Below are 20431 nucleotides of genomic sequence, written 5' to 3' on the forward strand. Positions count from 1 at the left end.
CAGATTGAGGGGCTTTTCGCTGCACCGATTGTTCAATTGTTATCTTTATTTTGCTCCCGCTCTGTGTCCGTCCGTCTGTCTGTCTGTCTCTATTATTCTGTCCTCTTTCCACCCTGCTGTGGTGTCTCATGTGCACTCTTTCATAGTCAGTGTGGGTTTCTGACCATCCAACACACACACGTGCGCGCACACACATCTCCACAAAGACGAGAGGGTGCAGTTTTTCACTCACAGTCTCACACTTCCACTGCTTCCTCCCCAGGCTCTCCTAGCACTGTGGTGGTGTGACGTCCTAACTCTTCCTGCCCAGCATGGCTGTGTCACTGTGGTTCGTGGGCGTGCTCACTCTGGCTCAAGTTGCGCCCTCTGGCCAAGGTAAGCGTCACGTCGAGGTGTTGATTCTGACAGCATTAAGTAGGAGGAATCCTATAAACTGAAACGCCATAGATAATGTCAGTGCAACACAAATTTGAGTGACTCACATCTAATCGAGTGAAGCCCAGTGCCACTAAAAAAAAGGCATCTAGACAAGCTGTATGACATGCTTTGACCTACGCAAACACAAGATCTGAATACAAGTGTATGAGTGGAGTGTATGAGGAGCTGCCTGTAGCTCAAAGTCGATTAACAATCAGCTATTCAGCACGGCAGACAGTTACAGTACATCAGCAGCATACTAGTCACACCAAAGTGTTGCTTTAATGTTTTAATCCTGATGCTGCAAACACCTTGTCATGCGTACACGATACTCAAACTCGTGTGAGAAAGCGGATTAAGGTAATGGTAATGGGATTTTCTCCAATAACCATGGTTTACACAGCTTTAAAAGGTTGTCAGGTGAGTGTTTTCGCTGAGCCTGTATTTAACATATTCACACGTAGTGCTCAAAGAAAATGAAATCCTATACTTGTCTGATTGTGTTTACCGAGCACCTGAGTGTCAGTAGTGGTTTCAAAGCTGCGCGTCACATGTAGCTGTTACAAAGGAGGTGTGACGAGATTATGTCAACAGTCACATCTGGGATTCCTTCCAGTGTTAGCTTTCACACTTGCGCATTTTGAAGATTAAATTAGCGGTTTTCAACGTTTTCACAATTTCAAAGCATGTGTAATGTGTGTTAAATGTGCTAACAAATACAGGTATGGGAATGATTTGAATGAGGCAGTCAAAGTAAGGTCTCTATCCTAGGGAATCATTAATGGGATCAATGTCCTATAGTTCGTGGTATTGGATAGCTGATCCCATCTGTAGACCAGGAGTATTTATCTTCCCAAAGCCTGACAATGTAGCCCAGATGATGTAATCAGCCTGGCCATGTTAATATTGTTAGTATCACATTCTGTACAGTCTCCAGTCCTACAGAAATTGCTCATTCCCTGCCTTTTCTCCGTGCTCACCATTAGGCAGATATTTAATTCAATATGGAATTTCCCTGAAATCCAGTGCATCCATAGCATACGAAGGATACCATAGATACGGTATCCATGGTGTCAGATGTTAACATCTCGTAACTTTGGGATTCGATTTTGCATGTTAGCATCCATCACAGAGCACCACTCATAACTAAGTGCAAAAAAAAGGCTTAAAACAAATGTGAGACTGTGCCAGCATCCATGATTATGAATTATTGCTTCAAACCATAATACTAATAGGTGGTTTATGCAGTACTGAGCAAACGTTTTGAGCCACCACCATTTTTTATATTTTGCAAGGAGCCAGCAATAGTACTATTACAGATATACAAAGCAAAAAGCTTTTTGTGTAGAAAGAAACATCTTCTGAATGTATTTTAAGCGTTTTCTTTGCTTTTCACACATTTTCAGTTCAGTCCTTGTACTTTTCACAAAAACAGATAATTTGTTTCAATTTCTTAAGACGAATCTCTGAAAAATGCCAGCTTGACGGGCATAAAATAGTATTTCTGCACCAGATGAGATGTTAGCCTAAAACTTGATGGCATGATGTGCGGTATGCTATTAAAAAAATTGACAAAGCTGGACAAGTGGTGGACAAAAGAAGAAGTGGCAGGTCTAAAAAACTACTTATACAGCAGATGAACAGTGTTTGAAAGTCATGTCCTTAAGAAAGAGGAAAAAAATCCACAAAATAGCTGACACAGGAGAGATGCAGCATTTTCAGCTTTTCATTTTCAGTGATCCCAAACACACTGGCAGTGCAGTAAAATCATACCTGGATAGAAAAGCATGCAATATGCTCTCTCAGTTACGACTGGCCAGTCCAGAACCCGGACCTCAAAATTATTGAAGTGTTTTGGAATCATCTTGACAAAGAACGGTAGCCAACATTCACAGAAGAACTTTGAATGTCCTTCAAGAAGCCTGAAGACTACTACAAGAAAATTGTTAGGAAGGGGTTAAATTAGCTTTAGAAGGTAAAACTATTTTCATTTCAGCTGTAAAGTTGGACATTAAAACATGGGAGTCAGTAATTGGTTTATAGCTCTAAGAAGCCGTTTGACTCCCTTCTGAGGTTTAAAATTGCTGTCATCGAGGACACTACAAAATCAGACACTACAAAAATAAATCAAATGCCAATTTTTAGAAATGTATTAACTTAACTATGAAGCTCCTTTTGCCTGTAGTAAATTTTGAAAACTTGGCTTTTCTTTCTTCTTGTGTTTCCGCCTTTCCCTTTCATCCGCTGCTGCCTCACCCCACTTCTCCCCCGCCTACTGTGCAGCCATGTCCCGGGCCGCTATGCCATTTGGCCTGCTACGCAGGGAGCTGGCATGTGAGGGTTACCCCATAGAGCTGCGCTGCCCAGGGAGCGATGTGGTTATGGTGGAGACTGCCAATTACGGACGCACCGATGATAAGATCTGTGATGCAGACCCCTTCCAGATGGAGAACACACAGTGTTACCTCCCTGACGCACTAAAGATCATGTCACAGAGGTGAGTATGTGTTGGGCTGCACATCCTGCTGTGTGTACACTATATTTGCATAAGCAGTTAAAAATTGCGCAGTAAAGATGCAAACTGTAATATCGTACTCGAGTTATTTGAATACGTCTTTTAGAAGTGGCTACGGCAATCAATGAGTGCATGAACTGTTTGTATGTGTGCACTGCTGCACAACATACACGCTGATTAGTAGGTTGTCTTGTGTGTCATGTATACATGCAGGTGAAGCAACCTCTCCAGCTAAGTATGAGTGCCTGGCTGCACCATTAGCTGTGTACTCAGCAGTGTTTTCCTCGAAGAACTGATCAATATTCAGTGAGAGGGAGAGTAGACAAATGGAGTGTCCTTTGCTTCCCCTTTCCTGTTTGGTAATCACTCCCCTTCCTTCCTTTGCTTTCTCTCTCCATCATCCGTATGACTCACCCATCCATCCATCCATCCATCCATCCATCCATCCATCCATCCATCCGTCCTCCAGGTGTAACAACAGGACTCAGTGTGTGGTGGTTGCAGGGGTTGATGTCTTCCCAGACCCCTGTCCTGGAACATACAAGTACTTGGAGATCCAGTATGAGTGTGTCCCTTACAGTGAGTATGCATATATATTTATTTCAACAGACATAAACACACATATACTGTATGTACACACACACACACAAACACACTCACACACATACATAAACACAAACACAAGTGCACACAGATTTAACCTATGTTTTTGTTTTTTTTTCGCCAAGATGCATTTTAGGTTTTTGGTGTTTATTATTATTTGTACGTATGATTTCTGATGTTTACTAGTTCCCTGAGAAACTGATGGATAGAAAAAGACTGGGAGTTTTCGTTTTTGTTTTTGTTTCTCAGGGAACGTGTGTGCATGCTTGTGTTTCTGAAATGTAAAAAGAAAGTTGTACGGAGAAAGTACAGAGAGAAAAACTGTTTGCCAAAATGTCTTCTGCGTGTATGTGTGTTTGGGAGTATGCACTTGCGCGTGCATGCGTGTGTGTTTTCTTTTCCAGATTCACGCCACGGGAGTTGCTCTCTTTTCTCCACAGGAGCCTGATTGAGGGAAGGAGAGATCGGGGGAGGTGGGGGAGGGAAGGGGGAGAGGATAGGGTGGGAGGGGAGGAGAAGAGGGAAGAAGAATATGTTGGGTCTCTTTCGTGCTCCTTCCTTTTACGTGAACAATAATGTATGTGGTGAGAATGAGTTCCAAAGTCTTTATCTGTGCAAATCTTTCTTTCTCTCTTTCTTTCTTTCTTTTTCCCTTTCTTTATTTCTTTCTTCCTTCCTTCCTTCCTTCCTTCCTTTCTTTCTCTCCTGCTTTTCTTGCTTGCTTTCTTGCTTCTCTTTACTTCCCTTCTTTCACCCTCTGACTTTTCTTTCTTTCTCTCCCTCTTTTTTTTCCTATGCTTGAGTAGAAGTGGACCAAAAAGGTAAAGACAATACATTGTAGCATCTTGATCTCTCCTTACCCCCGAACCCCCTCTTTTCTCTCCTTCTCTTCCTCTCTCCTACCATTTCTCTCTTCCTCCTACCCTAGGACGTTGTTTCGTAATCATGCTGGATGTTGCCCCCTCCCTTTTTTCATTTCCTACTCAGTTCTTTTCCCCCCATTTTATCCATCTCTCGTTGTATAGAAAGCCGTCCTTTTATCCAATTTTATCCAGGTTCTGCACCTAGTCTCTCTTCATCTTTTCTCTCTTGCTTTCTTGCTTTAGTTTCTTCACCTCTTCTTTCCCTCTTGCTCCTGGTTGATCTCTCTGTTCTCTGTCTCTCCTTCAGTCTCTGTGCACACCAACACAAACACAGCCACTCACACGTACATAAACACAATCTTCCTTTGAAGCTTTCCCTCCTCTATGTTCTTTCTTTCTTTTCTTTCGATCTTTCTTTTGTTCTTTCTTTCACTTTTTACTCTCCCTTCCTTCCTTCCTTCCTTCCTTCTTGTCTAGTCATCCTCTTCATGCTTATTTTCCCTTTTCTTCCCTTATAGGAAGAGCCCCTTATTTATCTTCATAGGAAAAATAAGACGAAATCTGTGTGATTGTATATCCGTCTGGATGTGTGCTTACCAAGCACTGCTTATGTGTGGGTGTGTGTGCATGCCTATTTGCATGCCAGTGTGAGACTGTACAGTATACATATGTGTCCATACAGTTATTGACATGTGGGTGGACCAATCGTTGTGCTCGGCGTAAACTAACCTGCCCTCTCATTCACTTCAAGGCAAAATTTAGCCCCGCCTTCTGCGTCCCTGACTCTACCTCACACTCTTTTTCACTCTTTTTGCACTAACCCACACACACACAGACACACACACACATACACACAAAAAAGCACATAAATACACTCACACCTTTCATTGCAGTGTCCCTGTTGTATTACTCACCACACACACACTAACAGTGTGTGATTTCTCAACACTTATACGTCTCTTCTGTTGCTTGCCTCTCGAGATCAGCACAGGTGTTTTAAATCCCTTTCTCTTTTTCTCTTCATTCTTTTTCCTTAATCTCGCTGCATTGACTGCATTTAATTCAATCCATTTTTCATGCATTGATCCATTTTCTCCCCACACCTGCTTCCACTTTCTTTCTCTTCACTCTTTTTCGCACTTCCCTTCCTGCGCTTTTGCTCCCTCTCTCTTTCTCTTCTCTCTCACATCCTGCCTCTACCCCACCTAATTCCCATCTTCCAGTTTTCGTGTGTCCTGGCTCACTGCTCAGCATCCAGCCAGCCTCCTCGCTCCTGGAGGTGGAGCATCAATCAGGGGCCTGGTGTAAAGACCCCCTGCAAGCTGGTGACAGGCTGTATGTCATGCCGTGGACACCCTATAGAACAGAGGTGCTGTATGAGTACGCCTCTTGGGATGACTATCGGCAAAACAGAGTCACCACAACCTATAAGTGAGTGCTTTGTGTACTGCGTATATTGTTGAGATAGTTGATGAATATTCAGTTACTCTAGGGTCTGCTTTGTTTATTGTTTTTTAAGAAACTGTAAAGTAACAGATTAATCACAGCTGGAAAAAAAAATCAATGAAGTAGTCTGTAATAAAAATAATGGCAGTTTGCAGGCCTTGGGGGCTTATTTCACATTTAGCCAAATCAATTTATTATGGAAAAAGAAAAACATTTATTTTATCCGTATAAAAAGTTGGTTTCATATATTCTATATCTATAACGTATGGTTAAATAAGAAGAGTTATAGTTAAAAGCATCATTGCCATTTATAGATGATAAGATTTCTGCTACACTCATTAAATGTGTTACCACTCATTTGTTAGCTCTTTGTGTAGTAGTTTGCATAGTTAGTGGTAAAATCTATGCATGCAGCTTCTGAGAGGCTTGCTCTCAGTGATGAATAAAAAGGTCTGGGATTATTAAAAGGTATTATATAAATGCTCTTAAGGCTACCACAATATCTGCAATTGTCACCAAAATAATATCCTAATTAGGCCACTAAAGAATCAGAATTCAAGATAATTTAATTTTCCTTATGCAACACAAGATTGTACACAGCAAAATCTCCAGTGTTAAATTAACACTGGAGAGTGTCTACATGGGTCCACTCCTCTGAGTGTTAAATACAACACTGTTGAGTGTTAAACACTGGAAAATAACTCAAAATGTTAGAAATATTCCAGTGTTAGAAAATCAGCACTGCTCAGTGTTAGCCATTGTTAATCTTCAAAACTGACTAGGTTACTTTTAAACATATAACACTGTCAAAAGTGTTAATTTAACATTCAACAGTGTTGTATTTAACACTCAGAGGTGTGGACCCATATAGACACTCTCTAGTGTTAATTTAACACTGGAGATTTTGCTGTGTATAACAAAATGTATCCCTTTATGCTGCTTACAAAATACAAATGAATGAAGCTAGCCTAAGTGTAGCTGGGGTTGATGTTTAATTTTAGTATCTTTTGGACTCTGTGGAGATATCTTGCTAATATCACTGATGTTTAGTTGGTGCTGTTGATGTTCTGGGTGGTTTTAATCTGAGCTGAGCTTTCCGGTCAACACACAACACGCCAATTTTTGATGTTTTGACTCCATATCGTTTCTATTGTTCTTCTGTAAAAGTAAAAAGTCACAAACTATATATTTTCACACATTTCATGACGTATTTCATAATAATCTCCTAGGTTGCCCAGCCGTGTGGATGGTACAGGCTTTGTGGTGTATGACGGTGCCGTATTTTACAACAAGGAGCGAACACGCAACCTTGTGAAATATGACCTACGCACCCGTATCAAGAGCGGGGAGGCAGTGGTGGTCAATGCTAACTACCACGATACCTCGCCTTACCGCTGGGGAGGGAAGTCGGACATCGATCTGGCAGTGGATGAGAACGGCCTTTGGGTTATTTACTCTACTGAAGCCAATAATGGACGCATCGTGGTCAGCCAGGTAGGAGGAAGGAAAAACAGATCGATGATTGTATTTTGGAAAGGATGAAGAAAGAAAAGAGGAGGTTTTGATTTTTTCATCATTTCTTTCCTGTTTGCAGGTGAACCCCTACACTCTCCGCTTTGAGGGTACCTGGGCAACTGGCTTTGACAAACGTGGAGCTAGCAACGCCTTCATGGCCTGCGGTGTGCTCTACGCCGTGCGCTCTGTTTTCCAGGATGATGAGGGGCAGGCAGATGGCCGAGCCAGCAGCAACATGGTGGTTTATGCCTACGATACCAGTCGTGGGCAGGAGCTTCCTGTTCAGATACCATTCCCAAACCCCTACCAGTACATCTCCTCCATAGATTACAACCCTAGAGACAACCAGCTGTATGTGTGGAATAACTACTATGTACTGAGATACCCTCTACAGTTCACACCACCACCACCTACTAAAGGTTAGTTGAATGATAGTAGTTGTGTAACTGGACATAGGTGACTAATGTAATAAATGTGGAGAATTAACAGTGCTTTTTGACCCTCCAGGGCCCTTGTCCTCTCTGATGACCACTGTCCGGTCATACACAGCCACAGTGGCTCTGACTCCAGTACGGCCGTCAGCCTCCCATCCAATTGGTGTCATCAACAGAGGGCCTTTTGACCAGCGGCCGATCACAGCCATGGTCCCTCTGACCCCACGCCCTCCTCTGCGTGTCCCCTTGGCCCCTGGGGGACTGGGTCAGGTGGGAGGATGTGAGAGTCGGGTGGCACGAGGGGTGCAGTGGCCCCCTACCCTAAAGGGGGAGACCGTGGAAAGGCCCTGCCCTAAGGGGTCTTTGGGTAGGTGTGGGAGATGTGGGCATGCAAATGTGTGTGTTTCATATGCATGTTTGTGTGTGTGTGTGTGTGTGTGTGCGCAGATGTGAGCATGCCAACATGTTTGTTTCATGTGTGTGTAGTATCATTTGTGTGTGTGTGTGTGTGTATCCTGTTTCCCTTTGAAATGTAGTCGGATGTCCTCTCTTTGAACTTGCCTCAGATGAGTCTGAGAGGTTACAGTGTGTAGAGAAGCTGGGTTCAGCGACTCTTCCTCTCGCTGTGCAGCTGTCTTCCTCAGCCCTGCCTCCCTCTGAGGAGCAACTCTTATGGAGATTATGTAGAGATGCCTGGAGTGCGTTTTGCCTCTTCATAATCATGTTGAATGGCTTGGACATGGGTTTGGCACGGCAGTGATGATTGAGTCTTATCTTAAACGATGGTTATAACTGGAAACAGGCGTGGCTGTTGTTACATACTTAAACCTAATTTGCAGAACAAGTGTCCAGTCTTGGTTTTCATTAAATGTCTTGTAAACAAAATGTGTGCAGCAATTAAGCAGATCAGTTAAAGGCTTCAAACTCAATTCATGGTAAATAATCACCTGGCTTCTGCTGTGGAGAGCCTTGCAACTTCTTTTAGCTCATACAGCAGTTCTGTTATTATGTTATTAACTGCAGGGTTCATTATCATTGGCCTCGTTTCCAGCAGTAGCTGTTTTCAGCAAAAATTAACCCTATTGTGCAATACTTGCTCGGAACCAAAAGCACAAGCAAAGTTAGTGACGAGCTGAGAAGGAAAAACTAAATGTGTACGGTGTAACAAGAAGGCAGTGATTTCCTAAAGTTTTAAACATACCTTTATAAATTGTGCTTTTATCAAAATAAACCATAAAATTGGAATTATCTGCATAGAAAAGTGAAAAATACACACATAGTGAAGTAAAAGATGATGTGTCAGACATTTTGGCCACTGGTTCACTGACTCTTGTTTGAAGACTCGAGTCAAGCATTTTTGGCTGTCCCGATCTAGGTATTTTGAAAGGGACAAGGGAGGGGTGACTCTTACTGAGAAATTGAGGATGCTGGATGCTTCTCCAGGCATTTTCCTGAAATTTGATCATTCATAAATTATAATTTTGCTTATCAATTGACCTGAAATAACAGAAAGATGCACAGACTTACAAGCAAACATGTCCGTGTGGAGCCACAGTGGGGCCCAGTACCAGCATGACGTGTGGGGTACAGATGACTGTGACTTGCTGACACTAAGCAGAGAGGGTGTCCAAGTGGGGTTCACTGTAGGCTTGCAGCATGCCCTATGAAGCATGTGCCACCACCAGCTGCTATGAAGTTTTGAGCAAAATGTCTCTAAAAATAAAAGTCAGCTGCTCTGACATTCGATAGGGGCTGCCACAGCAGGTAGTGCCACTTATTTGATTCAGCCATTTTTCCAGCTGATACTATACCTAACAAAACACCCCTTGTTTTTTCAAGGGGAACTGGGGATCTTCTACTCGTTAGGCAAATGTGTAAACCACTTGACTATGGAGCCACTCGCTTAAACAAGCCTGCAAACAAGAAAACAAACGTAAAGAAAAACCTAAACCCTATCAAAACAAGTTAGCCTGTTTTAGGAAATTAAATATGGCTTTATAACGTTAACTTCTAGAGTTCTATATATCACTATATACATATTACTGAGGTTTTACATCAGTCACCTTTACTAAGCCTCATATTTCTATTTCTATGGTTTAATCTTTCAAAGTTACACATCCCTGCAGTGCTTCTTTATTATGAATAATATCCAAGCTCACAGTTAGCAGGTGTGGGTGAACTGTGGAAGTGTATGGGTAAGAAACACCAATATTTCTCCCATACAGGCTCCAAGTGGGTGTCCCACAGCTGCCCTAAAAACACTATATGGGAGGCCAAAGAGGATTTTCTGTGGGCATGCCCACTTTTGTTTGCTCACAGCAAACTCTCATGGGTACCCACTAAAAAAGCAAAACTACCATGGGATATCATGGGGCCATATAGGGGATCTCAAAAGACAAAACTGTGTAAGTGCTCCCACTTGGGGCATGCATGGGACAGGCTATTCTCACATAGCCGCATGTTCTCCCACAGCTACCCCAGTGTAGACATATTTGCTGGATTATTGCCATAGCGCTATGTGGACCAACTGTACTTACTTGCATAATCACTCTTTAATGGCCTATTTTGAAGCAGGAAAAAACTTGTTGTAGCAATCTTAAAGCATACCCTTGACAATTTTTTTACTCTAAATTGGACGACCGTTTGTAAAATGAGTACTGTGTGGTCTAACATAACATATGAAATTAGACACTAAAACCATAAACTCATCCAGAATGTCTTTTCTCAGACGATAAATCAAGTGAGAAGTAGATTTTTCTCTTAGACTCTTATAGAATCAACTAAAGGCCCCCTTCTGTCAATACGAAAGAATGCCAAGTTTAACGGACTTCCCCAATGGCTTTACTTCAGACACAGAGGCTACATCTGTCTCATATCTGGTCTATGCTCTGGTGTTATAAAATACAAACTGTCGGTTTCCTTTCTGACTTTCTGCGTCACCTTTTCCTTCTCTGCAGGTATAGCCTCCTATCAATGCATGTCGTCTCCAGTGGGCTGGAACTCCAGAGGCCCTGACCTTTCCAACTGCACCTCTCCCTGGGTCAGCCAAATTGCACAGAAGGTTAGTCACACACGCACACACACAACCACAAATGCACACGCATGCTGTGCAAATGCCCTAAAGCTAGTCAGCAAGCAGCTCTCTCTTAAATGTCAAAATATTTGACATTCTAAACACCCCTGCCTCACTCCAGATTAAGAGTGGAGAGAATGCAGCCAACATCGCCGGGGAGTTGGTCAACCTGACCCGGGGGCGGATCTATGCCGGTGATGTCAGCATGTCCGTCAAGCTAATTGAACAGCTGCTCGAGATACTGGACGCTCAGCTCCAGGCCTTGAGACCAGCCAATAAAGAGTCAGCAGCACGCAATTACAACAAGGTAAATTGTTGCTGTTGTCAGTGTGGATGTGTGCTTGACCTTTCCTGGAAATGAACAGAAATGTCAACGATGACGATTCTAAAAGATATCTAACAGATGTTTTTCTGCTTTTTTTTTAGCTGCAGAAGAGAGAACGCACATGCAAAGCTTATGTTCAGGTAAGATAGATGGATAGACAGCTAGCTAGCTAGCTAGCTAGACTGATAGATGTAACTGTCTCTCCCCTCTTGTTTTTCAGGCCGTTGTTCAGACAGTTGACAACTTGCTTGGTCCTGAAGCTCTTGTGTCCTGGGCTGATATGAGCAATGCTGACCAGTCACGCTCTGCGTCACTGCTATTAGATGCAGTAGAAAAAGGAGCGTTTCTCTTGGCTAATAACCTTTATGAAGCACGTTTCAGTGACAGGGCACCAAATGTTGGTACGCTGACTTTTTCGTCCGTTTTCTTGTCATATTCTCCTCAAACTAGCAGCTCATCCAGACTTGTGTGTACCTCTGGTCCTCTTATGCACAGATCTGGAGGTGTACGTGTTAAATACAGAGGCGGACATACAGGACCTGAAGTTCCCTAACACTTACGACAGCGACAGCATCCTACAGATATCAGCACTGGCCCTGCAACAGTACAGCAACAACGGTATGTGGCACATAGGAGAAACTGATCAGTGTTAGTTCAGGCAGGGCACATCCTCAAGCTCTGCTGCAATCAGGCAGATCAGCTGATCTCAGTGCCAAGCCACATGAGCTAATGGCTAAGCTGATACTTGTTTACTGAATCTTTAGGCTGCCTATAGCTTCTGCACACATATAAACCTCTTTGCTGTGTTAGCAGTGCCTGCCCTGTCCTATACACGGGGACCTGGTGCTGCACTCCCATAACAGAGCCATAGCACCAAATATAAGAGCACTGCAGAAGGAAATATTAATCTTATTTTCACAGCAGTAGTTGTGACAAAGATATTTATTACAAACAGATTTCTTCTTAAATTATAGTTATTAAACCATGGCTAAGACTGATTGTTTGGAGAATTAATACTAGCTTTTCTCAGATAGTAAGATTTCAGACATATCATTATTCCAGATCAATTATTTCATGCTATTTTATATTGTTTTTTCTCCAGGCCAGGTGAAATTAGTCCTTTCCCTCTACAAGAACCTGGGCTCCTTCCTGACAACTCAGAACTCGACCCTGCGGCTTGGACTGGGGCTGGGCCAGAGCTCAGAGGTCAGGCACAAGAGCCTGGTGGTGAACTCTCATGTCATCTCTGCATCTGTGCACAGAGGATCCAGCAGAGTGTATCTCACCGAGCCAGTGATCTTCACTCTTAGGCACCTGCAGGTCTCTTAACTCTGTTCAGCGTAAAAGTCACATTGAAATGAACAAATTTGTAACACTTTGCATAATTGCTGTGTCGAACATACTGTTTATTGATGCCTTTGTTTCCTCAGCTGGAGAACCACTTTGGTCCCAATTGCTCTTTTTGGAACGCATCAGGGGTTTCTGGGAATGGCAGGTGGTCTACACAGGGCTGCCGCCTGTTACACACAAACAACACACACACTACTTGCGCCTGCAACCATCTGTCCAGCTATGCTGTCCTCATGACATACCAGCAACCTGCTGTAAGTAACACACGCTGACACATAGCAGCATTTAATTCGTGGAAGCTACTGTTCGCCATATTGCCATTGTGCATTTGCACCGTTTGAGCACAGAATGTATTTTCAATATGTTTAATTTGGCAACTATTATGCCAGTATGGACGTACCACTGAAAACAGTCACGTTTTTTCTTGTAATTTTACATGCATTTGCTTGTGTGGTCAGACTAAGATCTTAAAAGTCAGATTTTGAGATGAACAGCTGACAGACTTTAAAGTTGAATAAAAAAAAAACTTGTTCCATCCTCACCCACCAGGAACTTGTCGATTCCCCCCGCCCGCCACGGCGCCCATTTGTGGTTGCACAGTTGGAGTTCACCCCTGCTGTTCTCTCTGAAATGTTGTTTAAAAATCAAGTGCAAAGTGGGTGATAATTTGGATTTGTGGCTGTAAAAGAGAGAGTGATACATGTAGCAGAATATTTTTTCTGCCATGAAATTAAATTTTGTGTTCTCAGTAAGATGCTCACTCTGTTTGGTATGATTGCATTCCTTTAAATAAATGTTATGTGGAACAAGGATAGAAACACAGCAGTTTTCAGCATGTGATATGCCCACAAACAAATGGGCATCAAGATAAATATCTATGAATGTCTTACACTTTCTTTCATGTCTGCTTTTCTTTGTCAGTTCGGAGCTGGTGTGGAAGAGCTTTTTGTCTATGTGGTTTCCTGGGTTGGCATCTCGGTAGCATTGGTGTGCTTGGCGACCTGCCTTACCACACTGTGCTGCCAGGGGGCGCCCTGGCATACAGACCACAGCACCATTCACTGTAACCTGTGGGCTAACCTGCTCATCACTGAAGTTCTTTTCCTTGTTGGTGCCAACAAGACTCAGTACACTGTTAGTGTTTTATTTCTTTTTATGATGATATTGGACTAGAAAACAATAGCATTTTAAAGAAGTGCGTCTTGATCTAGATAATAATTTTAAAAGCTTGACATAATAACTCAATAGTAATAAATCACTTTTTGGCTGCCTCCTGATTTTTCAGGTTCTCTGCTCCATCACCGCCGGCCTGTTGCACTTTTCGCTGCTCTCTGTGTTTTGTTGGTTGTGTCTGGAAGGAGTGGAACTGTACCTGCTCCAGCGGGAGGTGTTCGAGGGGCGGAACTCCAGGAGGAAGTATTTCTACCTGTGTGGATACTCTGTTCCTGGGCTGGTGGTGGCCGTGTCCGCAGCCATCGACTTTAGAGGCTACGGCTCGAAAACTGCGTAAGATGACTGGTCTGTGGGTGTGTTTGCTGTGTGTGGCTTTGACTCCACATTCTTGGAAGCTTGCATGGGGACAGTTACTCCGTTGTTTTGTCATCTCCTGCTTATTAATTTGTTTTTCTTAAGATTCCTATTTTCCTGTAATTCGTTGTTTTGTTTGTATATATTTGCAGATGCTGGCTACGCACAGACAATTACTTCATCTGGAGTTTCCTCGGACCTGTTGCTGTCATCATTACGGTGAGATTTCATCTCGTGTTAGAAATGCCAACCGTTTCCTGTTTGACTGTGTCATAGCGTCATGATCAGTAATTTTGTTTTAATGAGCATATATTTGACTGTGTTTGATCTTCCTCTTTTGCCATCAGTTAAACCTCATTGTGTTGGTGATGACCTTACATAAGATGCACAGCACCGCTGCTTTGAAGCCAGACTCCAGTCGCCATGACAACCTGAGGTTAGTAAGAGTCTCTCGTGCCGAATTATTATGTGTCATTGTGCAAAGCATGAATTGACAACTGCCGAATGAGGCAAGACAGATAAAAATAAATTTTCTTTCGAGTGCATTTGTTATTATTAATGTTGAATGAAATTTCATTAATATCATTTAATAAAGGTAAGAGAACTGAAAGAAGAAGTGCAGCAACTGTAGCCTTTAAAAACCCGAATTAAATGCACTGCAGCAGTCTTGAATAGCAGCATGACCTATGTAGACTCTGCGTCCTTTTGAGTGAGTAAAGGTCAGACCTTAGCATTGCTGCAAAAATGACAAATAGAGGGAAGAAAAAGCATTCATTCAACAAAAGAGAAAAAGTCAGCGAGTGTGTATGTGAGTAATGTCGAGCATGTTCAAGGTAGTGCAGCCCACATCTGTCACAGCTTTCTTTCACAGTTCCTGTTGCTGATGGGGGCTGTCAGGTACATTTGGCTTTACAAACCTCAGTGCTGTTACATGCTCCTTCCTCCTCTTTGTGTTAATAATTTAGCTGCCCTGTGAAATAGAGGCACAGTTGAATTTTATTCATTTTCAACGTGAGGCAAGTGAAAACCTATGTTTTAAATTGCTCATCAGAAAAGTAAAATATGTCTTTGCTTTGGTGTCTGCAGGGCATGGGCAGTTGGCTCCCTGACACTGCTCTTCCTGCAGAGCGTCACTTGGTCTTCAGGCCTCATGTTCCTATCTGCTCCATCTCTCCTCCTGGCTTACCTCTTCTCGTCCCTCAACACTGCCCAGGCTCTTCTTATCAGCATACTGCACTGCAGCCTCGCCAGGAAGGTCAGTGTCAGTGAGCATGAATCATTAAATAACTGCAGGTGTCTGTCAGTGGCATAATTTATTTGAAGAAAGCCGTCTTCTACATGACTAAATAATGTTTTAGGGTCAGAAGGATTATGGCCGTTGCCTGCGTCTTTCGCAGTGCTGCGCAACTTCCTCGTCCAGCTCTCCAGACTCGGTAAAGGGTGCCGCCCTTAGATCCAACAGCCGCTACACCAGCAGCCAGAGTCGCAGGGCCACGGCTAACAGACAGGTATGCTGAAGCACTCTGTGCCTCTTAGTCTCCTTCTTTGTGTCTGAGCCAGGTTTGAACTTCTGTAATATGTCTGTTTCAGAGTCGTATCAGAAGGATGTGGAATGACACCGTTCGCAGGCAGACTGAGTCGTCTTTCATTGCAGCGGATGTTAATAATACACCTACTCTTAACCGAGGTACAAGAGTTTATAGCTCAGATATGCTGGCTCTGCGGACAAAGAATGTGCCATTTATTTTCTCCCTCTTTATCATCAGCTGCTTTGGGGAACCATTTTCTTACTAACCAAGTGCTGCAGACTCATGCTGGAGCCTCTCCATATGACACAGTGCTGGCCCAGGGATATAATCAACCCTTTACCTCCACAGGTACATCCTAATACAGTTCTCTATACTCCCTGCTTCTCTGGCTATTCTTTTCTTCTCTTATTATTATCTTTTACCATTCTCTTATTTATGTATATGCACAAAACCCTGCAAAGCTCTAGGCTATGCTGAATACTGAGTGACTGTTAGACCACTATTATATACAGTAGCCATTTATACAAGCAAAAATTTTGTTTGTTTAGCTTTTAATAGCCTAAAGCTTTTGCACAGTACAGTGTTGTCTGTTTTTTGTACAGTATGGATGCTTGGATTTGTTTGAGTTTGTTTAATTCTGCTTTAGTTGTTCGACTTGAAATAATTGTTTCTTTTTTGATACTTTTCCTCTCTGTCTTTCTGTCTTAACATGGACCAGTAGGAACCTTCAGAAACAAGCAGAGTATGAGCTCTTCCCTCTTGTGCTCACTTGAATCATTGAGCGCCACTCCCTTGTGCACTGTGCTTCAATTCATAGACTATCTGTGAAATGTTTGCACACAGTCACAATGCACAGACCATAAAGACATAAAGCACATTTCTCCATGTGGCTACATAACCAAACATTTCATTCAGAAATATTAATATCCAAAACACTCTCAGCAGGAACACCAAACGCTGCCCATTCATTCATTTGGTCATTCATATATATTTAATGCTAAAGTTCTTATGGGTTCCTTGGCTTTTTGTGACTGGCATTTTCTTTTTTCTCCTAACAGAGGGTGGCGTTTCACAAAGCCAGGAGTCTTGTGGGTTGGACAGTGTGTGTCTCAATGGAGGCTACACCCCCAACACCTTCACCCTGCACGGTTTAGGGACGACTCCTGGGTCCCGAGCTGGAGTAGTGGGCAGCACTGACCTTCTGAGGGACGGAGGAGTTGGAATGGGAGGGGACGACATCTCCCCGGGGCTCCTGACACCGCACGGGGGAGCAGATCTGAGCGGTGGTGCTGGGATGCGTCGTAATCTGTCCGATGCAGCAGCACTAGAGAAGATGATTATTTCAGAGCTGGTACAGAGCAACCTGAGGCCTTCAGTTCCCATGCCTGTTCCTCCTGAGCGCTACGGCAGCTTGGCGAGGCCGCACCACCACGACAGGCCGGCTCTCACTCACACTGCCACGTTAACGCGACACGCACAGCCGCCACAAGAGGGATGGGCTACCTCCTTGCAGCCAAGCACACGGCATAACGCACAAGAGGGCTGGTCACAAACAAGGCACCTCACACAAGACACTGAGACACATTCCACGACACGTGGACAAGATCATACCACAACGCCTCGCTTACAAGACGGCTGGTCACACGCGCGCATTTCTGGGGATTCTGAGTCCCGTGAGCTGCTTAAAGATGGGGACCACTCACAGCTGCAAGGTACTCTGGGACGCCGTGGGCTTCAGGAAAGACAGCAAGCGCGTCCCCCCGATGTACAAGCACGACCTTATTCCACTCTCAGCCGCACGCCTGGTACTCTGTCCCGCCACCGCAGCACTGCAGAGTCAAGTGGAGGGACGGACAGAGACAGGGAGAAAGAAAGAGAGCGAGACCGGGATCGTTATCGCGACAGGCCCCTCCCACCTCCTCCTCCACCTCCACCACAGGACTCAGAGCCCCTGTACAAGGCCCTGGAGGAGCCACTGCTGATGAAACAGAGGGAGGCAGGTGTAGAGACATGGAGAGGCGGCCAGGACAGAGAGAAGGATGAGACGTTTCTATTAAAAAGAGATGGAATGATGGATGATTGGAGGAGTGGAGGAGAGATGGGGAGAGATGAATCTTTTACCTCTCAGAAGAGAGATGGAGAGATGGACAAATGGAGAGGCGGGGTTGACAGAGGGAGGGAGGAGTCTCATATGCTGGAGAGGAGAGATGGAAGGGTGGAGGTGTGGCGAGGAGCGGAGACAGAGCGGGAAGAGACTTTTATAACTCAAAAGAAAGATTTTGGGATGGATGGATGGAGAGGTGGAATAGAGAGAGAGAAAGACGAATCCCTATTTTTAAAGGACAGAGATGGTTGGAGAGCAGGGATCGAACGAGAAAGCGAGAAACAGAAGGACAGAGTGCTTGACGTGTGGAGAGGAGGGATGGATGTAGACAGGGAGGAATCCTTCCTGTTTGAGAGCAAAGATGGAGGTCCAGATGGGAGGAAAAGAGGGAAAGACAGAGGGTCTCTTCGGTATGGTGAGCGAGAAGATTCTGACAGCTTCTCTCTGCCCTTGACCCCAGATCTCGACCTTGATGCTGACTCTTCACCTATCTACGCCCGAGATTCAAACCCCTCCCCTCTCTACCCTGGAGACCGCCGCTCACCGCCGCTTAGTATCTTCCCCCGAAGCTCTCCGCCGACAAATATATTCGCTCCACGAGAAAGTAACTCCCCTCCCAACAATCTCTATTCCCGTCATTCCCCGCAGGTGTACAGCCGGAGCAGCTCCCCTCCTCGCTTCTACACCCGCAACTCCCCCCCGACCCTCTCGTACCCAGACAGCAGCCCCGAAGGTCCAGAAGAAGTCAGCCCCACAGGTCAGCCTCAGCGGCCATCTCTGGAGCTGCCGTACAGCCTCGGGCGACCCCCGCTGGGCCCTCGGCCTAACCACCTCCAGACCTTCTACCAGCCACCACCGATGGCATCCAATGGAGAGGCAGGGTACACGCCAGAGCCCTCCTCTGAAGGAGATGATGGACAGATGCAGCGGGTGACGAGCCTGTGACTAGGGCGGTGGTGATTGGGGCATAGAAATCAGGGAGGAGGAGGAAGATGGTGATAATAACAACACATAATGACGATCAAACTGATGGAAACGATTATGATTATGTTAATGAAAAGGTTAATGATGATGGATGATTAACAGTGATGCCTATGAAAGTGATGGCTCCTCCCTGCTTCTATCTCCCGATCACCACGAGACTTCCCCCCTTTCCATGTTTTGTTACTTTTGTATGACTGTGATCCATTGATAACTCTTCCTCCTATTCCCCTCTCTCTTCTCTCTTTCCCTAAACCCTGCTGTGTCTTCCCATCTCATCGGTGCTTATCCTTATTGGCCTGTTGTCTAAGTTTCTATTGCTTCATCGGCTGGGTGTTGCCCCTCCCTGTAGCAAGCAAGCAGTGTGTCAAAGAAGCACTTGTGTGTTGCCAAAAAATCTTTTCAAAGAACATGTGCATGACTTTATAGTGGCTTTACAAGGCTACATACTGTAGGAGGAAGTGCTGAAGTGTGCGTGACGTACGAGTGTGCGCGTAGCTTGATGAGCACGGGTGTGCGCAAGGGAGTGTTTGTGTGTATGCGTGTCTGAGAGAGGAAGCGGGAGAAAGGGTGTGTGTATATACATCATTCTTGTATAATTAATGTATCACAGTGAAGCATTTTATCTATACCAACTGGAGGGCCTCTTAAACACATCCCCTCCTACTGATTTTGAACTCTTGACCAATCCTATTTCACATCAAGACCAAAACCTCTGCGCCCCGACCTGCCACTGACTGTAGGTGATGGAACTTTTGACTGCAGAGCCAGAGATCATGTAAAACCTCAGAACTTTTCTGCAACTCCCCCCGAGATCCTTGTACATATCGCCTCAAGTGTTCTGATTGTCTTGTATTGCTATTGAAGTTCAAGTAAACGTGAAAAAAAAGGTTCCTGTTTGTGTTTCTGTTCGTGCATGTGTAAATGTAAATGTGTCAACTTGCAGATGAGTTAGAGCTGTCTACTACTGCAGCCAGAATGATTTAAAAAAAAATTACAGTTCAATCAGACCACTGGCTTATTACACCAACAGAACATTGTTAGAGTTTGTAGTCTAGACTCTGAGCTCATCTAACCCAGCAGATATGGTACATATAGGAATTGGGGAATGATGAGTAAACATGCCCCCTGGAGTCTACAGGTGAATGCTGAGGCAGTGGAGAGGTCGACACAGCAGGAAGCAATTCAGTGCAGCCACCTCATTGACAGATCAGAGGGAGAGATGGAAAATTCTGCAGCTTTAATAGACCAACAAGTTGGGAGGGTGTGCTTGGTATGTGATGTGAGGAGAGTGAGAAATGTTCGTGTCTAAGAAGCAATGTAGTCTAAGGTGACTGCCATTGGTGTTTTAAATTAATATGTTATTTTATAGGGAAATATTGAACCTTAATGCATCGATCTTACATCTAATTAAGATATTACATGCAAAGCAACAAATTCGAATGATAAGAGAGATTTCCCCAAAATAGACAGTAATGAGAATGAGCTCAAAGTCAATCCCGTTGCAAAATTTAAATGCTTTGGACACATCCATGCATTAATAATAGTGCAATGTCATTCTGTCAGGAACTATTTAGCGGCACAGTGATTGCTTTTAATTTTGATATTTTAAAGAAAAGTTGATAACACTTTTACATTTCCCTAAATAAGGTTTTGGATTCTCCAAAAGATGACGAATATAAGAAGAGAAGTGTGATGAAATGAATTCAATACTAAATGAACTGCAGTTGCATGGGTTCATCACAAAAA

General features: G+C 44.0%; 1 protein-coding gene across 1 annotated transcript; it reads left to right on the forward strand.

The window, feature by feature from the left end:
• Window positions 1-311: 311 nt before the first annotated feature.
• adgrl1b (adhesion G protein-coupled receptor L1b) lies at window positions 312-18646 on the forward strand. The gene is made up of 25 exons (XM_085356199.1): window positions 312-375; window positions 2701-2914; window positions 3402-3511; window positions 4342-4356; window positions 5622-5829; window positions 7074-7338; window positions 7439-7778; window positions 7867-8160; window positions 10751-10854; window positions 10988-11173; window positions 11293-11331; window positions 11412-11592; window positions 11687-11809; window positions 12294-12511; window positions 12622-12795; window positions 13463-13675; window positions 13827-14047; window positions 14221-14287; window positions 14416-14504; window positions 15155-15323; window positions 15427-15576; window positions 15659-15755; window positions 15835-15945; window positions 16316-16339; window positions 16656-18646. The coding sequence occupies exons 1-25, from the start codon at window positions 312-314 to the stop codon at window positions 18644-18646; spliced, it is 5667 nt and encodes a 1888-aa protein (XP_085212325.1).
• The last annotated feature ends 1785 nt before the right edge of the window (window positions 18647-20431 follow it).

This window comes from Diplotaxodon limnothrissa, linkage group LG6 (genome assembly GCF_057381915.1).
Source record: "Diplotaxodon limnothrissa isolate DT_005_m linkage group LG6, D_limnothrissa_male_GT1.1, whole genome shotgun sequence".
NCBI lineage: Eukaryota > Metazoa > Chordata > Actinopteri > Cichliformes > Cichlidae > Diplotaxodon > Diplotaxodon limnothrissa.

What these genes read in the sequence shown, in the direction of transcription:
- adgrl1b (XM_085356199.1), top strand. Translation starts at nt 312, where the DNA reads ATGGCTGTGTCACTGTGGTTCGTGGGCGTGCTCACTCTGGCTCAAGTT. An exon ending in CAGCACGCAATTACAACAAG is followed by an intron (nt 11,174 to 11,292) that starts GTAAATTGTTGC and finishes CTTTTTTTTTAG; the next exon opens with CTGCAGAAGAGAGAACGCAC. An exon ending in AACCTTCAGAAACAAGCAGA is followed by an intron (nt 16,340 to 16,655) that starts GTATGAGCTCTT and finishes TTCTCCTAACAG; the next exon opens with AGGGTGGCGTTTCACAAAGC.